The sequence below is a fragment of the Notamacropus eugenii genome, chromosome 3 (assembly GCF_028372415.1).
Source record: "Notamacropus eugenii isolate mMacEug1 chromosome 3, mMacEug1.pri_v2, whole genome shotgun sequence".
In the NCBI taxonomy this organism is placed as follows: Eukaryota; Metazoa; Chordata; class Mammalia; order Diprotodontia; family Macropodidae; genus Notamacropus; species Notamacropus eugenii.
In genome coordinates, this window is record NC_092874.1 from 449,559,457 (window position 1) to 449,571,639 (window position 12,183).

The following is a 12,183-nucleotide window of genomic DNA, read 5'->3' on the forward strand; positions in this document are numbered from 1 at the left end:
TAGGAGTTCACTATCTCTAATGAAATTGGAGGTCCAGACCCTATCCTTTTCATAAATGTATATATTTTTGATACCAGAAAACTATTATATATGATTTTTGCTATGACCTGTGATTTTTTTTTTGATATATCAAGGAATGTATTTAGTGAAGGCTCAGAGTTTCAGGTACAAACATCGTTCAATTGTTAAAAATGAAAGGTAATCAGTCAACAAACATCCCTGGTTGCTAGGCACTGTGAATTACTATTATTAAGTGTTTACTATATGCCAGGCATCATGCCTAAGATGCCCAAATATCTCCTCCTGTCCCTGGCTCCTACTCCTTTGGCTCCAAGTACTAGCTGCTCCAGGTTACAACATTTGCAGTACTTTCAATATTCCCCTGAACCCCACTTGGAAGGTCTCTGGTCTGCCTTAGCCCCAAGAAGTGTTCCATGCTCCAAAATTATCTATCATTCCTTTCCCTCAATTAAAATCTCTCAGTCTTTCAGTGAAACTGATTTGTTAGGTGTTAGGGAGAAGACAAATCTGGTTAAGCTAATGTATACTCATGTGTGAATGACTCCTTAACTCTTTTCAAGGTCTTTACATTAAAAAAAAGGGGGGGGGGCCTGTCAGTTCAAGTGGATTTCTAATTGGAATATCGGGAAATTTCAACAAGCAAAGCAAGAACTTGAAAAAAAGAAGGAAAAGATATTCTGAGCTTGGAAGTCCCCACCTGGGTAGATTACACTTACTGGCATCAGGCCTTTCTCTTCCCCAATGGTCATGTCCCCTTCTTCTCTTCTTCTCTTTATAAATTCATATTTCCTTAATTTCTGAACCTACAGATTTGCCAAAAGTGCCACGATTTTTTCCCCATAGAAGGCCATATGGCTTAGGAGAACTGATGTGTTTTTAATTGTATGGGTCCTGGGGTGTAAGTTAGGTGTTTATACCTCAGGGCTTGCCTGCACACATACACACATACCACTAAGTAATGATTATTCATAGTCTTAGAAAGGAAAGACACAGATCATATTAATACAGAGCTCTGGAGATTTTGTAGGATGGTAGAAAGAGTACTAACTTTAGACCGAAGATGACCTGGTTTTAAATTCTGTCTTTGATACTACTTGTGTCATCTCAGCAAGTCATTTAGCCTCCCCCTGAGCTCAGTTTCCTCATGTTTAAAATAAGGGGGTTACACTAGGTGACCTTGGAGTTGTGTATATATAGGGGGACGGAGACTTTTATTTGGCTTTGGGACAATGACCTACACCCAGGATTTGGTGGGAAAAGAAGGGAAGAGACCCTAAGTTACCAGGAATAATCTACAAAGTTGGACTAGCCTCTAACTGAGAGGCAAGCTAGACACATCAGAATACTCCTTGAAGGGAGAGAGTTTTTTGTTAGGTTTTCGTGTTTGAACCTCAGGCCAATGCTTTTCATAGCATGCCCATTTTTACTCAATGTCTGTTGAAAGCTTCCCTCTTCCCTTTCAAAGATTATGCAAATCAAAGTGTTATTTGTTCAATGTTTAAAAATGTGCCTCCATTTCTAGCAGGTCCTGCCACACCAGATCTAGTCCTTAATACTGCCTGTAGTTTCCTCTGTTTTCTTTGGTGGCTCTGAACTCATCAGTTCAACATTCTTCCCCAGCTAGGTCACATCTCTGTTTGCTCTCTGCTGGCTCAATCTGCTTACCGCTGCTAATCTTTTCATTTTTGAAGTGAGAATAACATCACTTTGAATCACTTAGCTGTTTACTCATTCTGTTCCCTCAGTAGAATTTAAGATCTTGAGGAGGAGACTTTTTTTTTGTCTTTATATCTCTAGCACATGGTACGTAGCAGTTAAGGGAATAAGCACTTCTTAATTGCCTACTATGTGCCAGGCACTATACTAAACCCAATATCTCATTTGTTCCTTACGGCCCCTGGAAGGTAAGTGCAATTATTATCCTCATTTGACAGTTGAGGAAACTGAGGCAGATGGCAGTTAAGTGACTTGCCTACACATTTAAATTTTGATCTTCCTGACTCTAGGCTCAGTGTCCTATCTATCATGCCTTCGTACTTACATGTTGAATTAAATGGAATGTTTTATCGTAATCTCTTTGGTTCTCAGTTTCCCCATCTGTAAAATGATGATAGCTAAGACCACTTCTGGCTCTAGTATTCTATGATCCTATCATTTTTTAATCAATCAATCAAAAAGTATTTGTTAGGTGCCCCCTACCTGCCAGGTACTATGCAAAGCAAAGGGCCTACACAGGCAAAACCTTAAGGAATCTAACTTTCCACTTCAAGGAGTTTCTCTCCTCCAATTCACCAAGGTAGAGTTGCATGAATCCTGTTCTGATTTTTCTTGATAAGGCCAGCTCAAAGTGAGCCAACAATTCCATTGCTTCAGCATGTCTAATGACCTGGATTACAAAATGGCTTATGCTCATAGGACCATGGAAATAGAGCTGGAAGGTCTCTGAAGGCATCTAGCCCAACCCCTCATTTGACAGTTGAGGAAACAGGGTAGGGATTTGCCCAAGGTTATCATTCTCAATGTAGTTGTCATTATTACAACTCTCATTCCTCCATTTGGTACTTAGAAAGTATTAAAGATGTAGCTTTTTTAGGGATCAACATCCAATGCAGGCACACATTTGTCCTTGTACAGAAGAGCATCATGAATTTGGTGTGTGAAGATTACTGCCTTGTCCACACTAATGAGCATTCTTGTGAAGTTGACCCCAAAGTGGGACCTGGAGGAAGCAATACACTTCCTATTTAATGCTATTTATTTCAGAAAGCCAGAGTACAACAAAACCAAACCTTGAACATTACATTACATACATGGGCCCCCAATACTCCATTTGTCCAATCTCTGTCAATAGCCATACTGTGATCCTTCAGAACCCTATGAATTCATCAGTATAAATGTTCTTTCTACCACTACTCCATCATGACTTAGTACACTTGCTCTCAAACTCTTTGGTCTGAGGGCTCCTTTATAGTCTTAAAAATCATTGAGGATTCCTCAAAAAGCTTTGTTTATGTGGGCTACAGATATTGATACTTAACATACTAGAAATTGAAATGTCTTAGTATTGTTATACAAATAGTTTTGACTTCATGGACCCCCAGGATCCCACAGACCACACTTTGAGAACCACTGCTTTAGTAGATGATTTTTATAAGTTGCTGTGCTGGTGAAATTCTTTATTTGATGGCCATTTTCTGGGGGAGAGGGAAATGAACCTCTCTCAAGTTAGTTAACCCTGAAGAACCTAGAGCCACCTTTAAATCACAGTGAGGCACTGGGGAAGAATTTAGTGGAGAAGTCCATATATAACAGGAACAAGTACGACAAAATGAATATGTTATCTTTTTAAAGGTCGTTTAAACAAGTAACTATTAGGATCATCCTTAAAAAGTCAGGGTGCTCTGCCTAAAATATAAAACTAGATGTGTAAAGGGGGTAATTTCACAAGAGATGATATAATTTTGGTCTGCAATCCACAGAAATGCAGTATTTGCACAAATCTGAATTTTACATTTCCAAATCTGATATGGAATAGTGGATTTTAATCAAGAACTCTGCCTATCCCTTTCATTCTTATGAGCCCTGATTTTACATTACCTTTCTAAAGCTACAGCTGAGGAAAACACCAACTTTCTACATGCTGCTATTAATCCTCTTGGTATTCCAAACACCATTAAATAAGTAGGAGTAGTTTCATTTAGCTCTTGAATAGTCATGTATATATATGTACACATACATGTGCATGTATACACACATATGTGTACACACCCATATATACACGTATTAAGAGACAGCTAGATGGGGCAGTGGATAGAATGTCAGGCGTGAAGTCAGGAAGATTCATCTTCCTGAATTTAAATCTGGCCTCAAATGCTAGCTATGTGACCCTGGGCAAGTCACTTAATGTTTGCCTCAGTTTCCTCATCTGTAAAATGAGCTGGAGAGAGAAATGGCAAACCACTCCAGTATCTTTGCCAAGAAAATCCAAATGAGCTCAAGAATACTTGGACGTGATTAAAAAAAAAAATGATTGAACTAAGCCTCGGAGCAAGGAAAACCTCTCTGTATCCCCAAGGATACCTAGGACATCATACGCCCTAAAACAAAATAAAAAACAAAAACTTGTTGGATTGTATTGTGTTGACCCTTAGGGCTGTTAAGAGGAGGTACTGAAAATTTCACAATTAAACTCTCATTGTTAGAGGAGCAATTATCAGCTCAAGTTTTTCAGCGACTGTCTCCCATGCTTGGAATGTTCTCCTTCCATCTCTTTGGCTTCTGGTTTCCCAGGCTTCCTTCAAGTGCCAGCTACAATCAATCCCATTTTTCTGCAGGAAGCTTTTCTCCATCCCCCTTGATTCAAGTGTCTTCCTCTGATTATTTCCGATTAACCAACCCTTTATATGTCTTGTTTATACATAATTGTTTACCTATGGTCTCCTCCATTAACCTGTGAGCTCCTTGAGAGCAGAGTTTTTGTTCGTTTGCTTTGTTTTTGCCTATCTTTTCGCCCCTAGGCTTTAGCAGAGCACTTGGCATGAAGTAGACACACAATAAAAGTTTATTGACTGAATGACTGGCAAGTTTCGAGTAAGATGGCTAACCCAGATCCATGCACTCATCAGCAAAACTAGGCTGGGAGATGCTGTTCGGGGTTTTTTTATATGACCAAAAAAAAAAAAAAACCCAACCCAGCAAAAAGTCAAGGAAAAGACTTTCCATTCCTCATCTCTCCCCCCCCCCCCCAAAAAAAAAAAACTACCCAGGAAATAAAGAACATAAGCTTTGGCAAACTTTTCTTTCCAGATTCTTAGCATAAGGTCCAGACCGCCAAAAGCGGGGGATGGGGGGGGGGGGCGGTGAACAGCCTTGAAACGTCTTCTAAGATGCACGTTATTATTAACAAAAGAAGCGAAGGTTTCTGCATCTTGCTCAAGTCTCTTCCTCCGTCTCCCTGGCTTTCCCTCTCCAAGCTTTATTTTCATCCTTTCCAACTTGACGTGGGGTGGGAGGGGAGAAGGAAAGTGCCCACTCCTCCTCCCCCTCCCCCGCCCACCCCTGTCCCAAGTTAACTGAACCTGGATCGCCAGCCTCACCCCTGCGCATGCTTAAGAACTCCATAGGCGATCTCCCTCCTCCCTCCGGGTCCCCAGCCCCCTCCCCACCCTGACCCTCACCCCCGCCCCCTTCTGCGCGGGGGAGGAGAGGCTGGCTGCCTCCGGCAGAAAGCTGCGCGTTAACTCGCGCAAATGCGGTAGAGAACTCGTCTCCAGCCTTTTCCAAGGAAGTCTCGAGCAATTAGCTCAGTCCGGGGAGAGCGAGCCGCGCAGCCAGCCTGTCTGGGACGCCTCTCCCGATGACGAGCGGCGGCGGAGGAGCCGCTCCACTTTCGCCACCGCTCCCCGGAGTTGGGGATTTCGTGGAAACTTTTGGCGGCGGCGGCGGCGGCTGCGGCTGAGCGTGTCGTGTGTGTGGTCTCTCCGGCCGGCCCCGCGCCCCCCTCCCCAGGCTGGCCCCGAGCTCCCTTCTCCGACCAAGCGGTGCCCCAGCCTGCACACCATGGGCTTCGAGCTGGATCGCTTCGACGGCGACGTGGACCCGGACTTCAAGTGCAATCTGTGCAACAAAGTCTTGGAAGACCCCCTGACCACCCCGTGCGGTCATGTGTTCTGCGCCGGCTGCGTCCTGCCCTGGGTAGTGCAGCAGGGCAGCTGCCCGGTGCAGTGCCAGCGGATCTCCACCAAGGAGCTGAACCACGTCCTGCCGCTCAAGAGCCTCATCCTCAAGCTGGACATCAAGTGCGATCACCACGGGCGCGGCTGCGAGCGGGTGGTGAAGCTGCAGCAGCTGGGGGAGCACGTCGAGATGTGCGACTACTCGCCGGCGCGCTGCCGCCACCCGGGCTGCGGCGAGGTGCTCAACCTCAAGGACGTGGACAGCCACATGCGCGAGCGCTGCGAAGCGCGGCCCGCCGGCCTGTGCGAGCAGGGCTGCGGCTTGGTGCTGACCCACGGCGAGCTGCGGCCCGGCGCGCACTGCTGCTTCCAGGCGCTCAAGGCGCACAGCGGCGCGCTGCAGGCCAAGGTGGCCGGCCTGGAGAAGGAGCTCAAGAAGGAGGCGCTGCGGGCGGGCAAGCGCGAGAAGTCGCTCGTGGCGCAGCTGGCCGCCGTGCAGCTGGAGCTGCAGATGACAGCGCTGCGCTACCAGAAGAAGTTCACCGAGTACAGCGCCCGGCTCGACTCGCTCAGCCGCAGCGTCGCCTCCCCGGGCAGCAAGGTGGGGCGCCCTGGCCCGGATCCCCCCTCCCCGCTCGCGCGCCCCTGCTCTCGTCGCCACAGCGAACGTCCCATCTTCCCGCAGCTGTCGCCCTCTGCCCTCTCCTTCTCCCTCTGCCCTCTACCCCTTCTCCAGCAGCTATCGCTCCTTGGCATCAGTTACCGTCCCCTCCTATAGCCACCCCCTCCTCCGTAGCTCTTGTTCCCATCTCCCAGATGGAGCCCCTTTCCACAGCTATCACCCCCCTCCCCACTAGTATCGCTCTCCTCTAGTTATCCCCCCTCCTCTAATCTCACCCCTCTCCACCATCTACCGCCCCCTCCTTCCCAGTATCCCCACCCCCCTGTCCAGCTATCGCCTGCTCTCCAGCTTCCTTCTCTCTCCAGCCTCTCTCCCTCTTTCCTCTCCCCAGGGGTACCGGAGAATAGGCAGACAAGGCACCCCTAGCCAGGACTTCTTGCAAGCAGAAAAAAATAGTGGTGGAGACTCCCCTTCCTTTCCCCCCACCCCCTCGCTGACTCGATGCTTTGCTTTGGGGGAAGTTGTGGGGGTGGGGACGGAGGGGAGGGTAATGGGGGCGCCGCCGCTTTGGCTGGGTTATTTGCCTGTGGCAGAGCGAACTGGAGCAGATGCGGAGCTGGGAATAGAATCTTCGCCCTGAGCCCACCCGGGCTCTGGGACACCCTCCGGGGGCCAGTGGAGAGGGAGTGGGGGAATGCGGGTGGGCATGAGGGGATCTGGGCGGTAGCTTTGTTACTTTTGCCTTGGTGCTGAACTCTTCCCCCAGGGCCACTCCCCTCCCCCTAGTTTCCTGGCATATATGTATCCTCAAGGTCTGCTAGGAAGCCCCCCCCCCCCATTTTTTCAGACATACTTTCTCCCTCCTCGCCCACAGACATGTCTGTCTGTCAGCTGCAGTCTTAGCAGCTGGCGGACCCTGGGCGAAGGGCAAATATTTACGGCTGGGCTACTCCCCACCGGCCCGGCTCGGAAGGCACACAAAAGGGCTGTGTGAGGGTGTGTAGCCAAAATAAAAACAGAAACACTCTTTTTAATCCTACCTGCTGCTTATGCTCCTAGTGTGGCCGATGGTGGACACTTAGTAGGTTCCCAAAATTGCAATTCTGACTTCCTGAGTATTTTGAAGTGATGCTTTTATTTATAAATAAGCCATTCACTCCCAGGGCGTTTGTATATCTTTCATTGTTAACCTAGTTTATTATTTCTTCTTGCCTTTTTGTTTTCGAGTGTTTTGGGTAAACTCTCTGAATCAAAAAATGTGATACTGTCTGTTTTGAAGATCAGTTGAGTGGGAGTGAGGTTCATCATGGGGTTTTGCTGGCTGAACAAGACGTTACTATGTATTTGCACAGAGAAACTTCTTAGAAAGTTAGTGCTGAGTTCTGGACTTTTATATGCCTGTGATGGAGAATTGAGGTCATCCATTTAAAAAAAAGACTGGCACCAAGTTACCCACATGATTTTGGTGGTCTCAGAAGTAGAACATATCATCAAGTCAGCATATTCTAGGTGTTAGGGAAACCTAGAAGATGTCGAGCTATCTCCTGAAGTCAAGGTAACTATTTGTTGTCATGGTCCCTGGCCAAGCAAGCCTTCTGAACTGGTTTTTTTTCGATTTTTTTTATCAGTCTGGAGTTTCGTTATACTAGATTGTGGTGTGGTAGACCTTTTAGGGGCCTTCTAGGCCTTTTATTAGTCATAGAATGTGCTACTGTGACTCAGTCAGTATTCAAAGAGGTGGGAAATGACTTTTTCTCAATGTGGAATTACAGATTGTGAACATATTTCTCTTTTCCATCTCGAATCGGGTGAATTTCCTTAAAATGCTAGTCCCTTGACTATAGCTTACATTGTATGTTGCATATAGATAGAAAGAGAAGCCGCTGAAGTATGTGTAGTGGCTAGAGGGCCAGGTTGACCTGAGTTCAAGTTTCATCTAGTGTCATTCAACTGTCATAAGTGCCTCAAGCAACTTTTTAAGGCTTAGGTTGCAAGACAGTGGCAGGTCTGCTTTGGTAGAGGGAGTTCCCTGCAGCCAGGAAATCATATCCCTCCACCTCCTCATTCTAGCATAAGCTTGCTTTAAAAGAATTGGAAGTATTCCATTAAATGAGCAAATATCATTTAGTCTGTCTCAGCCACATCTTTGAATAATAAAGAGAAAGCTGATCAAGAGGCAAATAAGGTATCAAAAGGTGTCCCTCTGTTGGGTCTGGGTCAAGATGAGCTTGGTGATGTCCCCTTCATTTCAGAGTCATTTGAAAACATGTTCAGGGGAAAAGGCTGCCTGGCTGGGATTGGAATGTTGACTCTATCTAATGGGTTTGACCTTCGATCAGTCATTTAAAGCTTCTAGTCCTCCATTGCTTTATCCAAATAACAAAGGGGCTTCTTAGAGCTCTCATCTGCTTTGGATCTATGACTCTGCTCAGGCCTTCACTTTGTCATCCACACATTTGGTTCTAAGATTGCTTCTCTTGAATGATCAAGAACTGATAACTTTCCTGTAGGGAGCAAAAGATTTAGGGATTCAGCTGAGCCCAACTTGTCAGCTCAGCTGAAATGCCCTATTGTTGAGTAGTTCTCAAGGCATGTATTTATTATGTCCTTGGAAATCCAAAGAGCTGTCTTGTCCTTTGTGGGAATATGAATGCCTGACAGATCACCAGGCCAATATGGGCTTACACTGAAAAAAAATGGATCTTTTTCTTTTTTTTTCTCCATCATCCATAGTTGCCCAAGAAAATATTTTGCTATCAGGACTCAGTTCAAGATTGCCATCCAGGCAGAGCAAATTTTTCATATCTCCCACATCACATAAATATATTTGTTCTTTGTGACTACTGTAAATAAGTGAGGCTAATTGACAGTTTAGTTGTATTAAAAGCTTTTCCAGATGTGGGAAACACCTTGTGCCAACTGTCTAAAATTGCATACCCCTCAGTAGAGTTTCTGTGGCTGAACATTACACAAAATGTTCTCCCTAAATTGTTGATAAGTAATTAAATGGCATTCTGGCCAATCCTTTTGAGGTCAGCCACTCATAGAAAAAATGAAGACCCAAACATCTTTTTCATCGTCTGTTGATAAGTATTTATTAGGCTTCTATCATGTACAAGGCACCGTATTAGGCACTGGGGACCCTGTGCTACAAGTATTAGGGATTAGAAATGAGTGAACAGTTTTGTCCAGGAGTTGGAATTGGCTTCTTTTTATGACTTTCATTTCAGAATTTTTCATAGAATGATCCTTTAGAGTATTTGCTAGATGATAAGCATTGATTATAAGATACATCCACTTTGGGCCTCATCCAAAGGGGTCCATGTAGTAAAACACTCAAATCATTTTGTTATAAGACACTTTTATTTAAAAGGACTCACAGCATGCCCACACTGAAAAGGCAGTGTTGTGGTAAAACTCTACATTCTCTTGTTATTAATTTGATTCTAGCAACTTAGGATCATAGATCTAGAGATGAAAGGGACCAAAGAGGCCATTTAAGTCAACCTCCTCATTTTACAAATGAGGAAACTGAGGCACATGGAGGTTATGTGACTGGCCAAAGATCCCACAGAGAGTAAAGATTCAGAGATGAGATTTGAATTCAGTTCTTTTTACTTCAGAACCATGATATGTTTGAATATTTGAGTCATTCTGCATCAGAATGAGATAATATGTGCAATATTCCCCTATTTTCTTTGGTCTGGTGATTAAGAGGAAGGTTATTGTGGGAAATGTGGTGGTTATGGGTGATCAAGCAACAATTAATTAGAAATCTGTATAAGTCTGGATTTATATGAGATTGCTGTTCTCAGTGGTCCTTCCTGATTTATCTCAGTCATTTCAGTGTTAGCGTTGTAGACTTCCCAATACACCTCTCCTCAAATACCCATACAGCTTTTATTTTTTTGGGGGGGGGCGGTAGGGGGGGAATGTGATCCAAGCTCTTAGTCAACTTTGTGTCATCCAGATATTCCATTCTGCATTTTAATGGCTCTAAGAAATCTTCATCATTTCTTGATCAATTTCTTTTTCAACATTTAGCAAATACCTCCTGTGGCCCTTAATTACTTATTAGATAGATTCCTTGTGTTTAGTATTCTAATAATTTTATTATAAAAAAGGAAATGACAGAACATTCTTTATATAGAGAAAATGACAGAGAGATTGAGTATTTTCTTGTTCAATTTCATTGTTATTTTTATAGTAGGCCTACAGAACAAAGATTGTGTTTTTTAGGTTCACTTGTAGGATGTTCTAATACAACTTTGGTTCTGGATAATTGTTTCATAATTAGAATCTGAGGTTGAAATTCTCACTGGGGATGAGATGAGTGTTTAGAGATCAGTTGTGGAAAGTGGAGGATTCTATCCTGAAAACTTGCAGAAATGCCATTCTTAGGGGTCTTGTCATATGACTAGATATGGGACTAGCTCATAAAGAGTTACCTTAGTACTCCTCTGTGGGAGCGGAATCAGGTTCCAGTATATATCTAATCCATAAAGTATTTGAATACCTACTATCCTCCCAAAAAAAGAAAACTGCAAACCATTGGAGGAGTGGAGGTGGGTGCCACAAAAGTAATTTACTTTCTTACTTCCTATTTGTTTTTAAGGATTTGCTTTTTTTCTCCATTTAACAGTATTTCATTTTTTTTCCAATTACATGTAAAGATAGTTTTCAACATTCACTTTTATAAGATCGAGTTCCAATTTTTTTTTGTCCTCTCTCTCTTCTGCCCCTTCCCCAAGGTGGCAAGCAATCTGATGTAGGCTATATGTATACAATTATATTAAACCCAAAAAATGGGATTTTCTAAAGAAATATTTGCATAGTTTGCAGTGATGGTCATGAAAAAGAAATAACCACATATTATTCAAGAGTGCATTATCTCATTTATGAATCATGCAGACCCTTTACCTCCCAGTTACAAACTTCTGGCCAGTTGCATGACTTTTCTTGCAATACTGTCAGGACTGAGCAGAAAGAAAAGAGATTTGATGTTCTGTCCTGTTCTCCTCCTTCTTAGCCACTCTTGTGAAAGGCCCAAGGGAACGTGATGGGACTAATGACAATTTAAGTCTCTGATCATCTGGTATTTCAGTGATTCGTATTTATGCTGTTTCCAATTATCAAAGATAATTAACTGGATAACTTGGTTTCTGTGCTATAAAGTGATGTAATAAGAACTCCCAGCTTCACTGGCAGTCAAAACTGGCCTGCCCTGGTTTTGTTGTGTTTCAGATAAGAATGTCCTCAAATAGTAAAAATGGCTGTTTTTATTTTAACCTCCTCTCCTTTGCCCCTCTCCAAACCACCTCTCTCTCTGCCCAAGAGAGATGTATATGGCTACTTTAAAACAGGAAGCAAACCTTGTTGCTGTTTGGTTTCCCAGTAACTATCAGGCGCTCATTTTTATATATTGGTGGATGTTCAAACAAAAAAGCAGATGGAACATTGTTAAAATCAGCCATACAAACCCAGAAACAGATGTGCCAAAAAAGAAAAGTACACATCTTGAGGATTTCTGCTGAGGCCGTTTGCAAACAGCATGACATTTTAAAAAAGCCAAGGCTATTACTGTAAATACTGGGAAAGAAAACTGTCTTTATCATTCATTTTTATTTGAATTTCTAAAAAAAAAAAAAAAAAAAGTTTTGTTTGGCCATGGGAGACTGTAAAAAGGCACTGAATTCGAATTTGGGAAGATGCAGATTTGAATTCAGCCTCAGGCATTTAGTAGCTGTGTGACACTGGGCAAATCACTCAGTTTTCCTGGGCCTCAATTTCTCCTCTGTACAATGAAGGGGTTGGGCTAGATTGGAAGTGTCAGACATAGGGTCATGGACTCCATGCAGCCCATAA

The 12,183-nt window shown here is 43.8% G+C and overlaps 1 protein-coding gene across 2 annotated transcripts in view; it reads left to right on the forward strand.

The window, feature by feature from the left end:
- Window positions 1-5,199: 5,199 nt before the first annotated feature.
- The window catches only part of PDZRN3 (PDZ domain containing ring finger 3), a 283,606-nt gene continuing 276,622 nt past the window's right edge, over window positions 5,200-12,183 (forward strand). Inside the window, exon 1 of one of the 2 annotated variants that reach the window (XM_072598655.1) lies at window positions 5,200-6,297. In XM_072598655.1, the coding sequence (XP_072454756.1) occupies window positions 5,581-6,297 (717 nt within the window). In that variant the 5' untranslated portion in view covers window positions 5,200-5,580. The remainder of the gene's footprint in view (window positions 6,298-12,183) is intronic. The other variant, XM_072598654.1, reaches the window with a different exon arrangement.